Genomic DNA, 17406 nt, shown 5'->3' with positions numbered 1-17406 from the left:
ATTTTGATGTTTCTTTGCTCTGTGTGTGTGTGTCGAGCTATCTCTCTGTCTCTATAGCCGTAACTATCCATCGGAGAGGTATGAAAATTTGGGAACGTCTTAATGAAGATATAGGGAAGAGAGTGAGAGAGAGAGAGAGAGACAAAAATATGCTTCTCTGAGACATTCACCATACGTAGGGTGGTTTCTTTTTGCAAATGTGTTCATGCTAATTTTTGTAACCACATGACCAATATGTTCATGCTTCGTGGCTGGGTACAGTCAATTCGCAATAAGCTGAACTTATGGGAACACATGGGGGACGTGGCCCAAAATGATTGCAAATTTAAAAAAAGTTGTAAAAAAAGTTAAAGCAGAGTGAAAGAACTCTATTTCGGTGAATTTTAAACCCTTTCTCAATGTTGAAAACTCGAAATTTTGTTAGAGAAATTTTCTCTGTGCTCTTCTGAAACATTAGCCTGTATGCTCGTATGCTCTCCTCTTCAGAATCCACGTGGATCAAGCTCAAAACCTGGAAAACCCTGGTCTAAAGCATGAGAGGAAACCTTTATGACATTGAAATGCCTAAATAAATGAAACTTTTAAGACATTGCGGGCCAAAAAAAATCCACTAAGCCCAATAAGTCATACTGTGGTATAGTATATTGATTCTCGAAGTAGCATCTTAACGAGTAAACCCAACTTCAAGCCGGATAGGGAGCCTTACATTATTGGATAATTTTACTTATTCTGAGAACTTTTTTTTTTCATTAAATATGAATATTCATTGATTTTTAAATTATTTCTTACAAATTCTTAGGTTTCTTACAAATACAACACCACAACAGGCAAATTGCCCAACGAGGTGGCTGACTCTCATTGGTTATAACTTTCTTAAATTATTTCTGCAATTATTTTCTCATTAGTATGATTTTTCATTAACTCTCAAATTATTTTCCCACTAAATATGAATTTTTCATCCATTCTGTGAAGTCATTTTTTTAATCAAATATTCATCTTCATAAATCATGATTGCTTCCTTAAAAAATCAAATTACCTCCCTTAAAAATCTCTTTCCTCCCTCCCCGTGGCTCGTGGACCCCACGTTGGGAATCACCGGTTTAGAAGAACGTGCTCTGCTGAAGATATATTTTCGGTCTTTGAAATAACTTTGAGAAAATTTTCCTTCATTCCTTCATTCGAAGGTTCACGAAGTTTTATAGCATTATGATGAACTCCCCGATGGTATACAGCTCGCAACACATGAACATTAACTACAGATAACCTGCTGTTAATAGAAATAGCCGGCAATAATAATCAGAGTAAACGGCATATTCCGCGAATGCGTTCCAGTGAAATACATATACAAATACAAAGCCACAACAGGTAAAATGCCCAACGAGGTGACTGAGAAAAAAATTCCTAAACAAATATGGATGTCATATATTTCTAAAATATAGCAATCCAATTAAAAAATTAAGAATTATGCATACGTGATGAATATAATACAATGCCCATAAAAATATTTATGGTTGTCTTAAAACAAAAGGTGTATATAAAGGATGTCCAATTAAATTCGTAAATAGTTTAAAAATTTGTAGAAATTGAAGGAATTGGTATATTTTTGAATGTGGTTTGCGAAAAAGTTAATATCACGAAGAGGAAATTTTTATTAGTACAAAAACATATAAGTTACATTTTTTGTAGACAGAGGGCGTTGCACGAAAGCAAACCACAGGAAATATGCAAATCAGAATCCTATAAATGGCAGGGTGCACGATCAACAGGTCATTTCTGAATTTTCCTGTTACTGGAGCTCACATAAGGTTTTCATTGTGATGTTGACATTGGTGGAGTTCTTATAGTTCAGCCACGAATCACCGGCTGAAGATTTACGAACGTTCCGGACACAGAAGATATCCTGTCCCCTCTATCGATGAAAATATGAACTAATTTTTTTTGGCCCTAGAAAACTTCCCCTTCGTGAGAATAACTTTTTCGCGCACAAAAATTACATTCAAATTTTCCAATTCCTTAGATTTCTCACGAATTAATGGGACACCCTGTACTCGAGTTCAAAAAGGTCCTGAGTAATTAAATTGAACATTTTTAAGTAAGTCTCATGTCAATGGGGTTTTTTTGGAATAGATTTATTTGTTCAAACAGGAATAGAATTAGTCGGTATGTCACTTCTTTTTTTTATAACCTTGGTATTTGCTGTAGCGATCTAATATCTTCTAATGATAAAATATTCGAGGTTACTTCACTATACCGACCATACAACGAATTCAATGCCCACTGGGTCAAATATCGGTGCCTCTCTCTCTCTCTACTGATATTAAAAACTATACAAGTACCTATGTAAAGTCTAATTCCTAGCAATCAATATGTATGAGCACATCAATATCCTCTGTTCAATGCGATACCATTAAAAAGATTTGACGACATTTCTATGAACCACGACACAAACTTAAACAATCACTGACATGCCCGTCGGATTTGCAAAATTTTCTGGCAAACTGTGATCATCTTTCACTGACAGTGCCTATCAGACCAACAACAAGGAGAGAGAGAGAGAGAGAGTTGAATTTTTCCCTCTTTCATAAATATATCAACCAGTTGTTAAAAACCTTCGTACCTATGGTTTAGCATCTATTCAAGGTGTTTGGGTAAAGCTATGGCCACATTCCTGTCAAGACTGGCCCAATACGCTCCATGGGCAAGTAAAATGGCCGCTCCATCATTGACAATGATCATCAAATGTTGGAGGCTGCAAGGTATTGGAAGGCTGGTAGAGTACCTTCCAGCTTTCTACCCAAGTCAAGGGTGCCGTCTTCCTTCCCGATCTTCCGTTCCCCTTGGCCACACAGAGAGTGTTCTGGAAAAACCGGTTCGATTCTTGACGAATGTTTGCCAAGGAATATTGTGTGGGCCAAGCTTTGCCAGTCACAAGAAAGCGGCGTAGGCTAGACAGCCTACGCCGCTTGTTTGTATTAGTGGAAGGCAAATACTGGAAGCAAATATTTGCGAATGACTATTGGGGCAGGCTTGGCACGAGTGTGGCCATGGCTTGAAGGAAATCCATGCTCCTGATGGGTTTCGAACGTGACACTTTGAGCCGAAAAATGGAATAACAACCATTTCCGACATGGCGTCAGGTATACTAGTATTTACTAGAGGCAATATCGCAAGGGTGTCCAACCTTTAGAAGAGTGCGGGTAACTTAATTGATTTGAAAACGTTTCGCGGGTCACTCAGCTAAGTGTTCTGGAGCTATGCCGAAAGTCACTCAAGTGATCTGTAACGATATCGCGGGCCACTTGAATAATGTGTGTGAAAAAATGTGCCACTTAACCTCAAGGAGAATGCTGGCCGCATCATTGATTTGAAAACGTGACACACTAATTAAGTGATCTGGAACAGCTTCGCAGGTTACTTCAGTAATCTGTAAATTTGCCATGGGCTGCCAGCTTAAGTGATTTGTAAATGTGCTACACTTAAGTACTCTAGAACTGTGCTGCAGTGATCATTAAATATGCCGCGGACCGCTTACGTGATGTGGAACTGCTGCGCGAGTCAAATAAGTGATCTGGGAATATGTTATGGGTCACTTAAGTGATTTGGAACTGCAACGTGGGTCATTTAAGTGATGTGGAACTGCAGCAGGGAGCATTGCCCCTCCCCCAGCGTCGAAGGTGAAGTTGAATGATTTTCATCATTATCATCATGCCCCCCCCCCCCCAGATTTCCAAGTCTATCTCCGCCTATGAGCGTGGGTCACTTAAGTGATGTGGAACTGCTGCAGCTTGGGTCACTTAAGGGATGTGGAAATGTGCCACTTAGTTAATTTTTATAAAATTAAGTTTCAGGGTCGGGCCAAATCAAATGACTCTGAGGGCCACACTTGGCTCGTTGGCTATGGATTGAGCATGTATGTAACATAGGATGGAACCTCAGATGATTCTGTAACCCCCACCTGACAGGTATCCGGGAGCCATTCATGAATATGTAGGTGCCAGCACTGTCGCATCAAGCTTGATTTCTGCTTGGTTTTGATCGGTTGCTTTCGGCAAGGGATAAAATCACAGTTTATACTCAGGGAAATTATGTAAAACTTACGCGCGGTACCAATTGCTTTAAGATACACACATACAACGTACACAAGCCAAGATTAATTATATTTTCTTCTAACATACTTTTCTATTTCAAGCGTATTAACGAATACAATAAGTGATAAGAAGGTCACTATAAAAAGTTAGGTGCGGGGATGAAACCGCTCCCAATCAATCCCTATTGCAGGAAAATATCCCACAGGCTTCCTAATATTTCCATAACGGAGCGATTGAATTCTCTCGGGTTAATAATTCTCCACAGAGGTCCGAAAAACGATTCAGTGAAATCATTAGGATGATAATAGTAATAGAAGTCATCGTCATCGTCATCACGTCCGTCCAGGAATTCCTCTTCGGCGACCTCCGTTTCGGGGATCGAGCAGTACGAGATGTTCTGCTCGACAGCGTTGTTCGTCGTTCCGTCGTTGCCATCGTCACCGCCGTCGCCGCTCCCAGAGCCGTTGTACACTTCATCGTGATTACACTTGACGTTCGAGAACTTGACCTCCAGGTTCCTACTGTTGCTTAGTCCAGAGAAAAAGTCGTTGACGTTGGAATTGGTAATTGGCCGGAACGAAATATCCGGGACGGCGAGTTGCGATGACGCGTCGTCACCAAATGATTTACCGACGTCATCGACGGGGTTGAAATGTGTCAGAAGCGACGGTTGGTCATCGGTCTGGTCTTTGACAGGAGGGCTCGAGTTGGTATTTCTGAAGAGCGGTTGGCAGGTCTTGCAAGTGCTCATATCGTGCATCTTCAGTGAGATACCATTGTTAATCTGGACTGATGTGTCGGGCATCACCACCGGTTGTTCTCCGCAGAAAAGATCGCTTCGAGAGACGCGCCTCGTGATGTTCTCGTGCGTTGTCTCAGCCTGCTGCGGTCGCTGACAGCTGCAAGTGTAACGATGGAAAGCTCCATGTGTCTCGAATCCGTTTCCTGGATCTCCGGAAGCATCTATTTTATCCGAGTAGGTGGCATCTTGAATCACACCCGAAATTTTCCGCGAGCATCGAGTTGGTCCGAAGCATTCATTGGAGACCCGACGCTGACACCTATCACCATCGTTGTTCGCCCCCTTCTCCGTTTTCAAGTTATCCTCACCGACGGCGTTGGACTTGTTCTTGTAGTCACTCGTCGCTTTTTCGATATCGTTCAAGATGCATTCCAGACTTGAAGACGACGAAGAAATACTGAAAGTCGAATATTTATCAGGTGATTGGTTCGATGCTATTTTCCGGTACGCAGCGTTATCGTTGCGCCTGTTCTCCGGCAATGGATGCGTCGATCTCGTCAGGAACAGTCGGGGGCAGTCTTTAGCGGGACGTTCTTTGGCCGGACGCTTTTCGCTGAATAATTGATCACCTCCTGCGAGGTTAGGACGCGTCATTTCGACTGGCGACACGGGCTGTTGTCGTCTCTTCGATTTGTCGGCTTCCGTCCTGGATTGCATCATGGGTTCTGATAGAATTTTACGACCCGCCCTAAGATTCTGCTTTTGTGTCTCTAGAAAAGGGGGGGGAGAGAGAGAGAGAATATCAATGTGGAAATATTAGTGGGAAAGCTTGCTTGCCATTACATGCTTGGAAGCTGAACTTTTTGATGCACATTCGAGCAATAACAAAGTTAAACGTAATTCATTTTTTATTACAAAACTTTGAAAGACAATAACGGTTCAGACAGGGTAGTAACTATGGACTGAGCAATAATTACACACGTGATTTATCCTTGTAAAAAACTAAAACTAATGTGGAAAAGTGTTTTCAGTTTATTGGTTTGACCCATAATAAATGAGTTATAATGCTTTAAAAATTGATTACGTCACTTCATAATTGAAGCGCTTATTTCAGAAACCCCATAAGTGACAAAAAATTCGAAATTGAGTTGATACTGGTTACTAGCCGTAGATTGATAGGCGCTCCGTTTGGTGCAAAAACCCACTGAAAAAACATTTTTTATACCCCCATTTTGCGTCCCTGAAATATTCGTTTAGTGCAGAAGCCCCATAAAGAACATCACTTACGTGATTTCTGCACTAAAAATTTTTAAGAGGTAGCAGCCTATCATTGGCGGGTTTTATCACGGGGTAAAAAAATCGAGCAGGTTGTTTCTGATTATTCGGTGTTTTGAAAGTTTGTTTTGAGGGTTCTAGTCATTATTTACGTTCTCTGTTAAGTTTGAGAAATTGTCTAGTATATGAATCACACTAAAACGTGGAAATTCTGTAGAAGAAAAGGTGTCGTTAATCCAGGCACGTACAAACATAATATACTATACAAATCACGAGACGAGTTTAGGGCAAATAATATGCCAGACAATCTGAAAACTCTTCCAGACAAAAGCAAATGCTCCGCCAAGTGTTTCAAATTCGACACCAAAGTAGTTAGTTCTGAGTGAAATTTGGAGTAATTTCTACTCACTGTTAGGGGGGGGGGGAACAAAAAAATACAAGATGAGTATATTTGAAAAATGGTGGCCACATGCTCACATACGAGAAAACTGTTACATTCAGGTTACATTCGAGGAAATGCAACCGATAATCTTATTGGTTGAATTTTTTAAATTTTATAAACGGACTTTCAGAATCATTTTATAGTGTAATACTGGCCAATATTGCTGTTTTTGAGTTCAAGCGTGATATTAAAAGAAAAAAAAAAACAACTGCCCAAAAATTTTGAAATTTTGCAGAAATGTTATTAGTAAAAATGTTTAAAAAAAAGATGTTTTAAATGTTTCTTGTTAGTAAAAATGAACTCACAGATTTAGAAATTAGCTCGTGGGAAGCATATTTTAAAAAATTTTTAATTCAGATTTTTGAAATTTATTTATTTTTTTTCAAAATTTCAAAATTTATAAAATTCTAACCAATGATCAGATATCGAACTTCGATATCTGTTCCGGAAGTGTGCACGAGTACCTAACATATCGAGTGTTGTGAGTGAAGTTTTAGTGCTGCTATCTATTTTTTCGAACCAATATATGCAACACATGTACTAGGAGCTTCATGGATTACTTGGGAAAAACTTCCAACGAGCACGAAGCACACACGCAATGAGTTTATGAGAAAATTATTATGAAATTCTGAGAAATTACTTGCCTTCAGATCTCGACGGGTTGACTTGCATAATCGTAGCTGCTTTATAATGACGTCGCGTAAGCTAAAAAGAGAAAAATATATATATGTGTGAGAAAACCCAAATCACAAGTCTATATAGCAGTGATTCCCAACGTGGACGATGGAATGTTATAAGGTGCGGTAGAACCTACGAGTATAACTTTGGATCCTATGGGTTAGATTGCGTTGGGGGCGATGGGAGAAAACATTTTCTGAAGAAGGGGGAGATGGGACAAAACAAATTGGGAAACTGCTATATAGAGTTAACGTTGGCTTTCTATCAATTGTAGCAATTTGGCTGACACGGTGGTCCTCGAAGGTGTGCGTCGAACCGCCAACTTTTGTCTAGAGCAGTGTTTCCCGAAGTGGGCAGTATCGCCCCCCTGGTGGGCAATGGAAGGGTCCAAGGGGGCGATTGAACCTACTAATTTAACATAGGATCTTATGGGTTTACTTGAGTCGGGGGGCGATGAGAGGGAAAAATTTCTGATAAAGGGGGAGATGGAACCAAAAGTTTTTGAGACTGGTCTAGAGAGTCATGGCCAGCTGGTGATGATGTGTTTCCACTGAGTAGCTTTGAGACAAGGTCTTTCTTTGTGGGCCAATTCTATCATTCAAGAACAATGCGTTATACACCTAAATTCTTTCTGTGGCTTAATATACAGGTCGATTCCGTAATTTCTCTTTCCGCATTTTACTGCCGAACCGTTCATCCTAGAGACATACTTTGAATTAGAAAAACTATCCAAACAACGTGTAGATACGTCATTTATGTTTCAGAGGGGGGGGGGGGGTTGACTAATTATTAAAATATGGAAATTAATTTTTATACGTGCACCCTGTCCCCCAAAATTGGCCAATCAAATAATCAACGGTTCACTAGTAAAATACCTAAGGATCCTATATACTGAACCCATTCCTTTACTATTCCACATTGGAAACACGGTTTTAGACGAGTACGGATTACAGGCTAACCGATACGCGAATACCTATCGCCAGAATGTTACAGCCACGCCCTGTTTGGTATCCTTGTCCGGACGAATGCTCGTTATTTGGCAGATTAGACTTTTCATCGTACTCTCAAAATTAATTACATTGTGGGCGCGGTAGCCTAACGACCGAATTCCATCTTGATTAGTCCCAATGGAGATTGATACTGGGGGGGGGGGGGACCCTAGCACATACAGAATCTCATAGGCCTATTATCTTCAAGTTCTTTCTACGGGAACATCTACTAACAGTTGCTTTGTAGCTGGTGAGTGATGTGGGTGCTCTTACACTCCCAGAATTGATTCGTAAATAAAAATCTGGCGTCAAGGAAATAGACATTTTCTGCACATTGTGACTAGGAAAACTCAGAAGGGAAAGTCCTCTGCCTTCCACCGGGGATCGAACCCTTTGCAAACCGTGAAAGGGCTTCACCATATACACCACTGGATACGCGACCCTGCTTTCCTTACTTCACGCACTGTGGCTTGAAGCGCTGAAGTAGAGGTGTTAGTGGCCTTCCTTAACTTCAAAAAATAACCTCTAGTTGGGTGTTTTAAGGAAAATTCACCGACGACAATTTACCGCCATGCGACTCATCGCTGGGAAAATTTACCGCTAAGAAAATTCGCCGACTAACAATTCATCGACGGAAATTCGCCAACAACAGTTCGACACGAGTCAGTGAGCCTGTAAGGGAACGAAAAATGACCGAGTGAGTGAATCAGTAAATGATACAGTAATTAGCGAGTGAGTGACAAAGTGGTTAGTGTCGGTGAGTGATCAACTAGTGAGTGTACGAATGACACAGCTATATAGAGTAAGTGAAATGAGTTAGTGAATGAATTTTATGATGAGCAACCCAGTGGTAGACTAAGGGATCTACTGAGTGAGCGAGAGGCAAAATGAGTGACCTAGTAAGTGCGTGACCTAGTGATTGAGTGCGTGTGACCGGGTGAGTGACCTAATTAGGGAGTGATCGAATTAGTTGGTGAGTGAGCGAGTGAGCAACCTGGTGTGTTAGTGATAGAATGAGCAACCTATAATCAGGGAGCAACAGAGTGAATGACTTAGTTAGTGAGTGAGTGACCAGGTTATTGAGTGTATAACAGATTGAGCGACGTAGTGAGTAGATGATAATAGAATGAGTGACCTAGTGAATGCGTGACAAAGTGAGCAACTTAGAGAATGAATGACAAAGTGGGCAATTTAGTGAGTGAATGATGAAGTGAGCGATCTGGTGAGTAAATGAGTCACCTAGGGAGTCATTGAGTGACCCGCATATACTGAAAGAGTTATCGAATGACATAGTGAGCGACATTGAGGGAGTGGCCTATGAAGTAAGCGAGTGACCTAGGGATTGAATGCTATAATGAGCTACCTAGTGAGTGAGTGATAGAATGAGCTACCTAGTGAGTGAGTGATAGAATGAGCTACCTAGTGAGTGAGTGATAGAATGAGCTACCTAGTGAGTGAGTGATAGAATGAGCTACCTAGTGATTGGCTGAATGACCTTGTGAATGAATGAGTGAGTGCGAGTAAGAGCTCTAGTGACAGTCCGGTTGCACTTCATTCACTCATTCGCTAATTTGCTCACTCGATCATTCATTAACTCATTCATTCACTCATGACGAACTGATGTCGGTGAATTTTCCCAGTGACGAATTTTTCATTCCCTGAATTTTCCTAGCAGTGAATTGATGGCGATGAATATTCCGGTCACGCCAGGTGGGACGGTAGAGGGAGTGAGACGGCTATATCTCTGCCCAAGAATACACACGTAACGCCGAGCACCCACGCGTATAAAACAATTCCAATGTCCGTGATTCAGGGATGAATACAGAAGCAAAGAACGATAACGCTTTAGTTTGAGAATTATAAGGACCCCCCCCCCCCACACACACACACAAAACATCGATTTTCAGACTCTTCCGCCTATAATTTCAATTATGTTGGCAATCACACACAATAACAATACGACTGATATTTCATGTCACCCTAAAGTGTCGCGAAATCGCGGTTTGAATACTACTCCTGAACCAGACATGCACTTCGTCCATATTCCTCTGTTGTGTATAGTGCTTCCATCTGCCATCAAGTTTTCTAACTATGAGTGAAGTGTAATGATTGAATAATTCTAATGTTGAAGGGCGGTTTTTCGATATCGCCACACTAGTAGGTTATTATGGAGCAATCACAAGGCACATTTTCCTCACTTTCGGTAACGTCTCGAACACGCATTCGTCATCGTCGGCGCTGGTAGACAGTTCGGCCTTCAACTTCCTCTTCTGTCGGCCTTCTCCTCCCGGTCCGGATACATGGTCCACCCAGTGTATAGTGTTGTAGTCCATCCAAATCGCTTCGGGCATGCAATCGCTCACGACTCTGCCATTCTGAAGACTAGCTTTGAAATTCATCGCGGATTCCAACGCCGATACGCGGATTGTTCCCGGTCCCAAATCCTAAAGGAGACATTGCCGTGAAAAAATTGAAAAATTTTTCTAATCGTGAGGAGATACGACATTTATATCAGGAGGTGCACAACCTTTTCAGTCTTCGGGCCAGATATGTGGTGTTTTTACTACTCGCGGGCGAGAAACTGGGACATATAGAGTGACTGTATGACCTATATTTTACGGGCTATTCCCATAATTTTAGCCTCCCCCGACTTTCCCATAAAATATCCCGTTTTTTTCCATTTTGTTACGACGGTTACTTGAATTTCAATTTCTTACTGAAATCAAGGATTGAGTCATATGACGATAGATATGACTCAAAGGCCGGGAAAAAACTGACGGTAAACCTATAGGATACATTCACTAGAGTGTAACAGATACGCTAATTGATTGCATTCCGGTTTTATAAAAGGACTTTTATCAAACTTTTAAAGTGAATAAAAACAAATTTGCGATCCCGGCTCAACTATTAAGTTAGTCTTACAGTATAAATACAGGGTGATTCAGAAAAGATGGGGAAAAACTTTGAGAGGTGATAGTACACACCAATACAAACAATTGTCATCAGGAATGCATGGTCTAACATGAAACGCAAACGCGCCAGAATCGCTTCGAAGCGGCCGCTTCGCAAACGTTCAATCGGCATTCCTGTTGAAATTTATCTGAAGAAAAAGAACTCAATGCATGCAAATGTTAGCTGGGGAAGAAGAAGAATCCGTATGTAAATATGCGTCACAGTGAAAAAAAGCTCGGATGCCCGCACTGTGAAGTTATTCCTGCGTGCAAGTAATACTGAAAAAAACAGACATGTATTTCATTTACGGAGTTGAAAACGGAAGTACCACAGAGGCAGCGCGAATGTAAGGTGAGATGGTTGACCAATCCGAAAACATTTGCGCGATTGCATCGGCACCTGTGCGAAACGGGATCCTTTCTTGTTTCCCGGTCTGATGCAGGTAGTACAAGGACTGCCAGAACAGCAGGTGTGGAAGACGAGAGTTTTGGAGATGGTGGCAGATCAGCCAACTACAAGCACACGAGCCGTGGGCTGTAGTCTTGGTGTGCCACAATCCCCGATATGTTGCGTCCTGTGGCACGTTTGCATTTCATGTTAGACCAAGCATTCTTCGATGAAAATTGTTTGTTTTACTATCACCTCTTAGTTTTTCTAAAACCACCCTGTGTATTCATTTCACATATTTGTCAAACATATCGGTTTTTTTTTTTGGTTAATTGCACTTTAATCAATTGCAAGTTGCAGTAAAGACCTCTATTTCCCACCATTGGTGATTTTTTCGGCAATTTTAGAGAATTAGAAACTTTACTTACTTTTGACACTTTTGTTTTTGGTTGTGATTGCCAATTTCACTCATCTTTGACCATTTTTTGGTTATAGTTGCAACTTTACCTCTTTGCCTATTTTTTTGGCTCAACTGGCAACTTTACTTAGCTTTGACAAGTTTCTTTTGGGTATAATTGGCAATGGATACCGACTTTCCGTATTTTTATGAAAGAAATATGTTCAACATTTTACTCTATTGATACTTCTCTACCGGAACACCTTTCGCGGGTCCCGGAGGCCGTGCACCCACTTGACATACATTATCACACAAAGGCATGCTATATATTTAACACACTCGAATAAACCGTGATTGATAATCTCTCAATCAGCGATTCGCCTACCTCGTGGCGGTTCCTCCCATTATGGCATATGGCGATACTCGTGCAGAACCTCGTTAGATTAGGTGAAACGCTTTGCGTTCGTTTTCTGCTGTTTCTCCGCGCTTTGGCCGCATCAAGGCTCTTGCCCTTGTACTTGTTTTTATTTCCTGTTATGAACGGCATGTCGTTAAAATAAAAGAAAAGCTGGATCAGAGAAATGCTAGTCAGACAGCTCGACGTTATCGCTCAACTTATCGAAGGTGCAGAAATGGCACGTAATGTCCGGTGATGTGTTTTCATGTCCGTGTGGGTTTTGACCTTTTTTTGTATATCATAAGAGAGCCTGTGTATCGGTTAGTCTCCCACAAACACAGGAATCGTCCGATAAAATTAATTTTTTCTACGATGTTTATCTCAGAATAAATGTCTGAAATCTGGCCTGTTCTTGTCTTGAAATAGCTGAAGCCAAACGACATGAACGAAGCTAGAAAAACGAGAATTTACCCGTTGAGCTCAGCAATCAAGGGCGAGGGTCGCTCATTTAAAAGCGACGAAAGATCAAAGTTTGTTGTTTTGGCGACATGCTTTATAGAGAAAACAAGAAGAGTAGACGAGTATGTAGAGGGCACGTTAAAGCCGCCAAACCGAGAAGGGAGATAAGGAGGGAGGCCCAGCACCTTGGCTGGCCACAGTTACTCGAAGGGCTCATCCGAGCCCCAAAGCCGAGAAGGGTAGACGCGGTGCATTTAGGTAGAGGGCACGTTAAAGCCGCCAAGCCAAGAGAGGAGATGGGGGGGGGGACCCTCAGCACCTTGGCTGGCCACGGTTACACGAAGGGCTCATCCGAGCCCCAAAGCCGAGAAGGGAAGACACGGGGTGCATTTATTCATCAACTTAAACAATTAATTAGCCGCTGTGTTAGTCGAGTGGTCATAGTGAGGGACTCGCATCGCGGGGACCCGAAACCGGCCATGACCCCCTCTCTCTTTCCCCATTGGGGATATAAGGTGGTCACCCAAAGGGTTTGGGCCATGGTGTAAGAGAGATGCGACGGCCGGGGCTGCTTTCCCTCGTTTATGCTGTCCTTTTCCCCTGGTTTCCTCCGATTTTTGAATTCGAATATCTCTACGAATATTGCAAATAAAAACCATAGGATCTCTTTTGTTGGACTCGGAAAAGGGAGGGCAAGAGTTTTGTAATTGGATATTGGAGGACAGGAAGAACGTATAAAAATTTTAGTTTTTTTATTTCGTGACACACTGTATTTTCACTCCCAAAACTGGCACAAAGAGATTTTTGAGCACATTTTGAGCATTATTTAAATTGAAACCATGCTTCTACAACAAACGGTTGATGAGATAAAGGCCTCTCTAGTACTTACAGGACACCCTATATGAAAATGCATTATGAAAGCCCTTTTTTTTGGCATTAATGCATATAAATGCATAATAGCAAAGAATTTTCAAGATAATTGGATATTTTTGCATTATTTTTCCATATATTTGGAAAATATGAAAATGTATATGTGCATTTGCATATTTTGGCATTAATGCATATTAATGCATAATAGCAAAGAATTTTCAGAATAATTGCATATTTTTGAAGTGTTATGAAATCTTTTTCTTCAATTTTTCAAATGAATATTACTCATAACATTCTCATAACATCGGTTTTATTCTTCCGCTGATGGGACTTGGTGAGTTAATAGATATGTTTGTGACATATTGCAAATATCAACCATTTCATCGTTAAATAATTTGCGAAAAATTTTCGAAAATAAGTTATGATCAGTTCGTTTGCATCTTCAGGCTCGAATGTTATTCACCCACCACTACCAGTGTAGACGGCAATTTTTTGTAAATTTGTTGATAACAATTGTGTGATAACTTGTCAAAAATTAGTATCGTCATAAAATTGCAACTCAAAGCATGTGGCACCGGATCATAAAAGTTGCCAGCGAGATTTTTTCAGTTATGTGTTAATATTATGAAAAAAACAAACAAAAAACAACACAATTGTCACAAACTGCCAAGTTCGTTTTCTTTACCGTAGCGTAACGTGGTGAAAATTAAAATATTATAATTATAAGGTTGAGTTATTTATATATAAGGACAAGAAAAATTCGGTGTTTTAATAATAGTTCAATACAGTCAATACGTGATAAGTCGAACTCTGATAACTGGAACTGTTTAACTCGAATTTTTCCCTCAACCTCAAAGTTTTCCGTATATTTTAGTGCTAATATTTTCCCTTAATTTGAAGTTTTCTTCCTTCAAGTCGAATTAGGAGAAATTTAAAAAAAAAAAACCATTTAGTAAAATAGAATTCAGCGCTTAGCTATACAGGGCGATTCAAAACTCAACGTAGAAACTTTTAGAGGAGGTAGGAAACACAAAAACAAATCAGAATTACATAGGAAATGTACGACCGGAAACCTCAACCTGATCAGCTGGAGGATAAACGGAGATGCAGAAATGAAAAGCCAATAATGGGTGGAAAAACTCTTTATTGAGCGATATCTTGAACAGCACGTTAAGTTTCACAACAAATGCTCAAAGTACTTACCCATCCACAGTTATGCACGCTTGAGGGCACTGTTGTGCGCTGGAGGGCGCTGTGTTCGCCAGCTTGGAACTCATTTTCTTCTGAATAATATGGGAAAATTTGTCTGACCCATAAAATACGGGACGATCAAACAAATTTTCAGAATTCGCCCCCTCCCATCACATCGTCCTGGATTCGCTCCTGGTTAGGACCCATCTTGGAAGTCCCTGTGACTAAAATTTGGGTCGCAACCGGTTAAGTTATGAACAAGTTGAGTTCTAAAGAGAATAAACTCTTCTATTCAACTTCGAACTGTGTAAATAGACATACATTTACTCATGTGTACACAAATAAAAAAAAAATATCTGCCTTAATCCAATTTTTTGTTGATCCCGTGCCTCTACTTCTTCTTCGGAAACACAGATAACATCTGCACGCAAATAAACGCGACTTTTACCTGCTTACATACCGTACCATCCAATATCCTTACGCCTTCTACACACTTATTTTAAATCCGTGAAAGTATCAATAGCCGATTGAGAAGCATTCTATGCTTCACATCTTCTATCAGTGACAGCAGCAATTTTCGGGATCGATAAGAGACACTTACGAAAGCGTTGTATTCTATGCATTACACGCGGTAAATGTGGTAAATCCGGTTATTATACACAAAAACCGATTATTATGTTATAATAACCGAATTTATCATCATCCAGAATTTCAGTAAGTTTGATAAAGGTCCTGAATTTATCACTTTTATCGGCGATTATGCATGGTATCCAAGCATCGTTGGTAAATTTAATAAGTTCTAAAAAAATTATCCCTTTTACCGGCGATTATGAATTATACCCATGCATCGCGCTGTAGGTTAATATGATAAATCGCATTATAAAAAACACTGCACATCAGGTAGTTGCCCCTATTCAATGCTTATCCACGAGCTCCGCCGCATCCCCAGAGCTGTTTAACAAAGAATATTTTCGGAAAACCTAGTGGTGCCTCTAACCAAAAGGGAAAGAACAACCTTTGTGGTTCTAGCAGCTGTGTAAGGTTTCTCTGTGTGGCCTCTAACCTTTGGTAAAAGGAGCATAGGACGTTGCGAACCACAGTTTGAGAACCCCCGCTATACATGATAATTCGCACATGCATTGTATTATTATAATCGGCGTGTGACCGTAACATTTGTTATCATCATATCAGGCGTCCGACTATATTCATCACACACAAACTAGACTCATTTGGATTTTTTTCCCATATTTATCAAATTCACCAATTTCACAAGGCTATTATGCATAATCGGTGGCAAAAGTGATAAATTTATCCAACTTACTAAGACGATTAGTACGCATGGCTGGACAAATCCCAGGCTCCAGGTAGCCACAACTACTAAAAAAATGGTAATGGTACCTAAAATTTTCTTTGCGTGGTTACTAAGGGGCCGTTCAAGTATTACGTCAGCAAATTTTTAGCCATTTTCAACCCCCTCCCCCCCCCCTTGTCAGCAAAATTTCGTCATCAGCTCTGCCCCTCTGAATCCTAACTCATATTTTCATAAAATGTGGTTGGTGACGTAAGCATTATCCAAACCCCCCCTCTCCCCCCCTTGTCATCAAAAGTCAGCAAATCGGAAACCCCCCCGTCCCCCCCCCCCGATCGATGATGACGCAATACTTCAACTGCCCCTAAATTGCAGGCTGAGAGCAGCACAAAATGTTTGGAATTTATAGCAGCATATATATGCCGACATAAAAGAGGGTCACTACGCCTTGAAAAAGTCAAAAGAAGCATTATTTTGGACATTCTATCATTTGGACCTTGTCATTCATGTTTCAAAGTGTTGTATAGTCATTAAAATAACAGAATTAACTTTTTATACAGACACCCTATGCCCAAAAGTCCAGTTAGAAAGTTGTTGCCCTGCCTCTCTCGATGTGACAAAAAAAAAATCCTACGTATTCCATGTTTCTAAGTGCAATATTAACTGATACATTCAAATTAAAAAACGGAGGAAATTCGGTTGAAAACAGCGTTAAATGCGGGTGAAACGGTTTTTACGTATTTAATGTTATTTTTTTCCAAACTTTCCTCCATTTTTTTGAATTTGAATATCTCAGGTAATATTGCACTTAGAAACATAGAATGTTTTTTGTTACCATCAGCGGAAGCAGCACAACAACTTTCTGATTGGGTTTTGGGGCACACGGGGAATGTATAAAAAGTTAATATCTTCTATTTTAATAACTATACAACCCCTTGAAAAATGAATGACATATCTGAGTACTACACGTTATTTGGAATTTTTTTCTATTTGGAAGTGTACCTTTAGGTACAGAGGTCTTCAACAACCTTTTTCCGGTCGCGAGTACTGCCTGTACCCATCATCAAATCAAGAGCACCCCTACGGCAAATTCGACATACGAATGCGTGAAATCGGGATTGATTTCAATCCTTGAATGCAGTTTGTACAAGGTATTTAATTGGAACGTTGACTGAGTGCTTGCGAGTACTGAATCGGACACGAGCATCGATCACTGTGGATGCTGAAGGG

At 40.5% G+C, this 17406-nt stretch overlaps 1 protein-coding gene across 1 annotated transcript; it reads right to left on the bottom strand.

The window, feature by feature from the left end:
- Positions 1-4269: 4269 nt before the first annotated feature.
- LOC149087031 (uncharacterized) lies at positions 4270-12647 on the bottom strand. The gene is made up of 4 exons (XM_089231898.1): positions 12336-12647; positions 10413-10658; positions 7192-7252; positions 4270-5600 (listed from the first exon to the last, which is right to left on the bottom strand). The coding sequence occupies exons 1-4, from the start codon at positions 12495-12497 to the stop codon at positions 4270-4272; spliced, it is 1800 nt and encodes a 599-aa protein (XP_089088024.1). The 5' UTR covers positions 12498-12647.
- Between the last annotated feature and the right edge of the window lie 4759 nt (positions 12648-17406).

Source organism: Pholcus phalangioides, unplaced genomic scaffold, assembly GCF_987345545.1.
Source record: "Pholcus phalangioides strain wild (caught in Gottingen) unplaced genomic scaffold, Ppha-v1.0 ptg000004l_1, whole genome shotgun sequence".
NCBI classification, from domain to species: domain Eukaryota; kingdom Metazoa; phylum Arthropoda; class Arachnida; order Araneae; family Pholcidae; genus Pholcus; species Pholcus phalangioides.
This window is presented reverse-complemented; position numbering and strand designations above follow the sequence as displayed.

What these genes read in the sequence shown, in the direction of transcription:
- LOC149087031 (XM_089231898.1), bottom strand. Translation starts at nt 12,497, where the DNA reads ATGCCGTTCATAACAGGAAATAAAAACAAGTACAAGGGCAAGAGCCTT. An exon ending in ATGGGAGGAACCGCCACGAG is followed by an intron (nt 10,659 to 12,335) that starts GTAGGCGAATCG and finishes TGTCTCCTTTAG; the next exon opens with GATTTGGGACCGGGAACAAT. An exon ending in CAACCCGTCGAGATCTGAAG is followed by an intron (nt 5,601 to 7,191) that starts GCAAGTAATTTC and finishes CCCCTTTTCTAG; the next exon opens with AGACACAAAAGCAGAATCTT.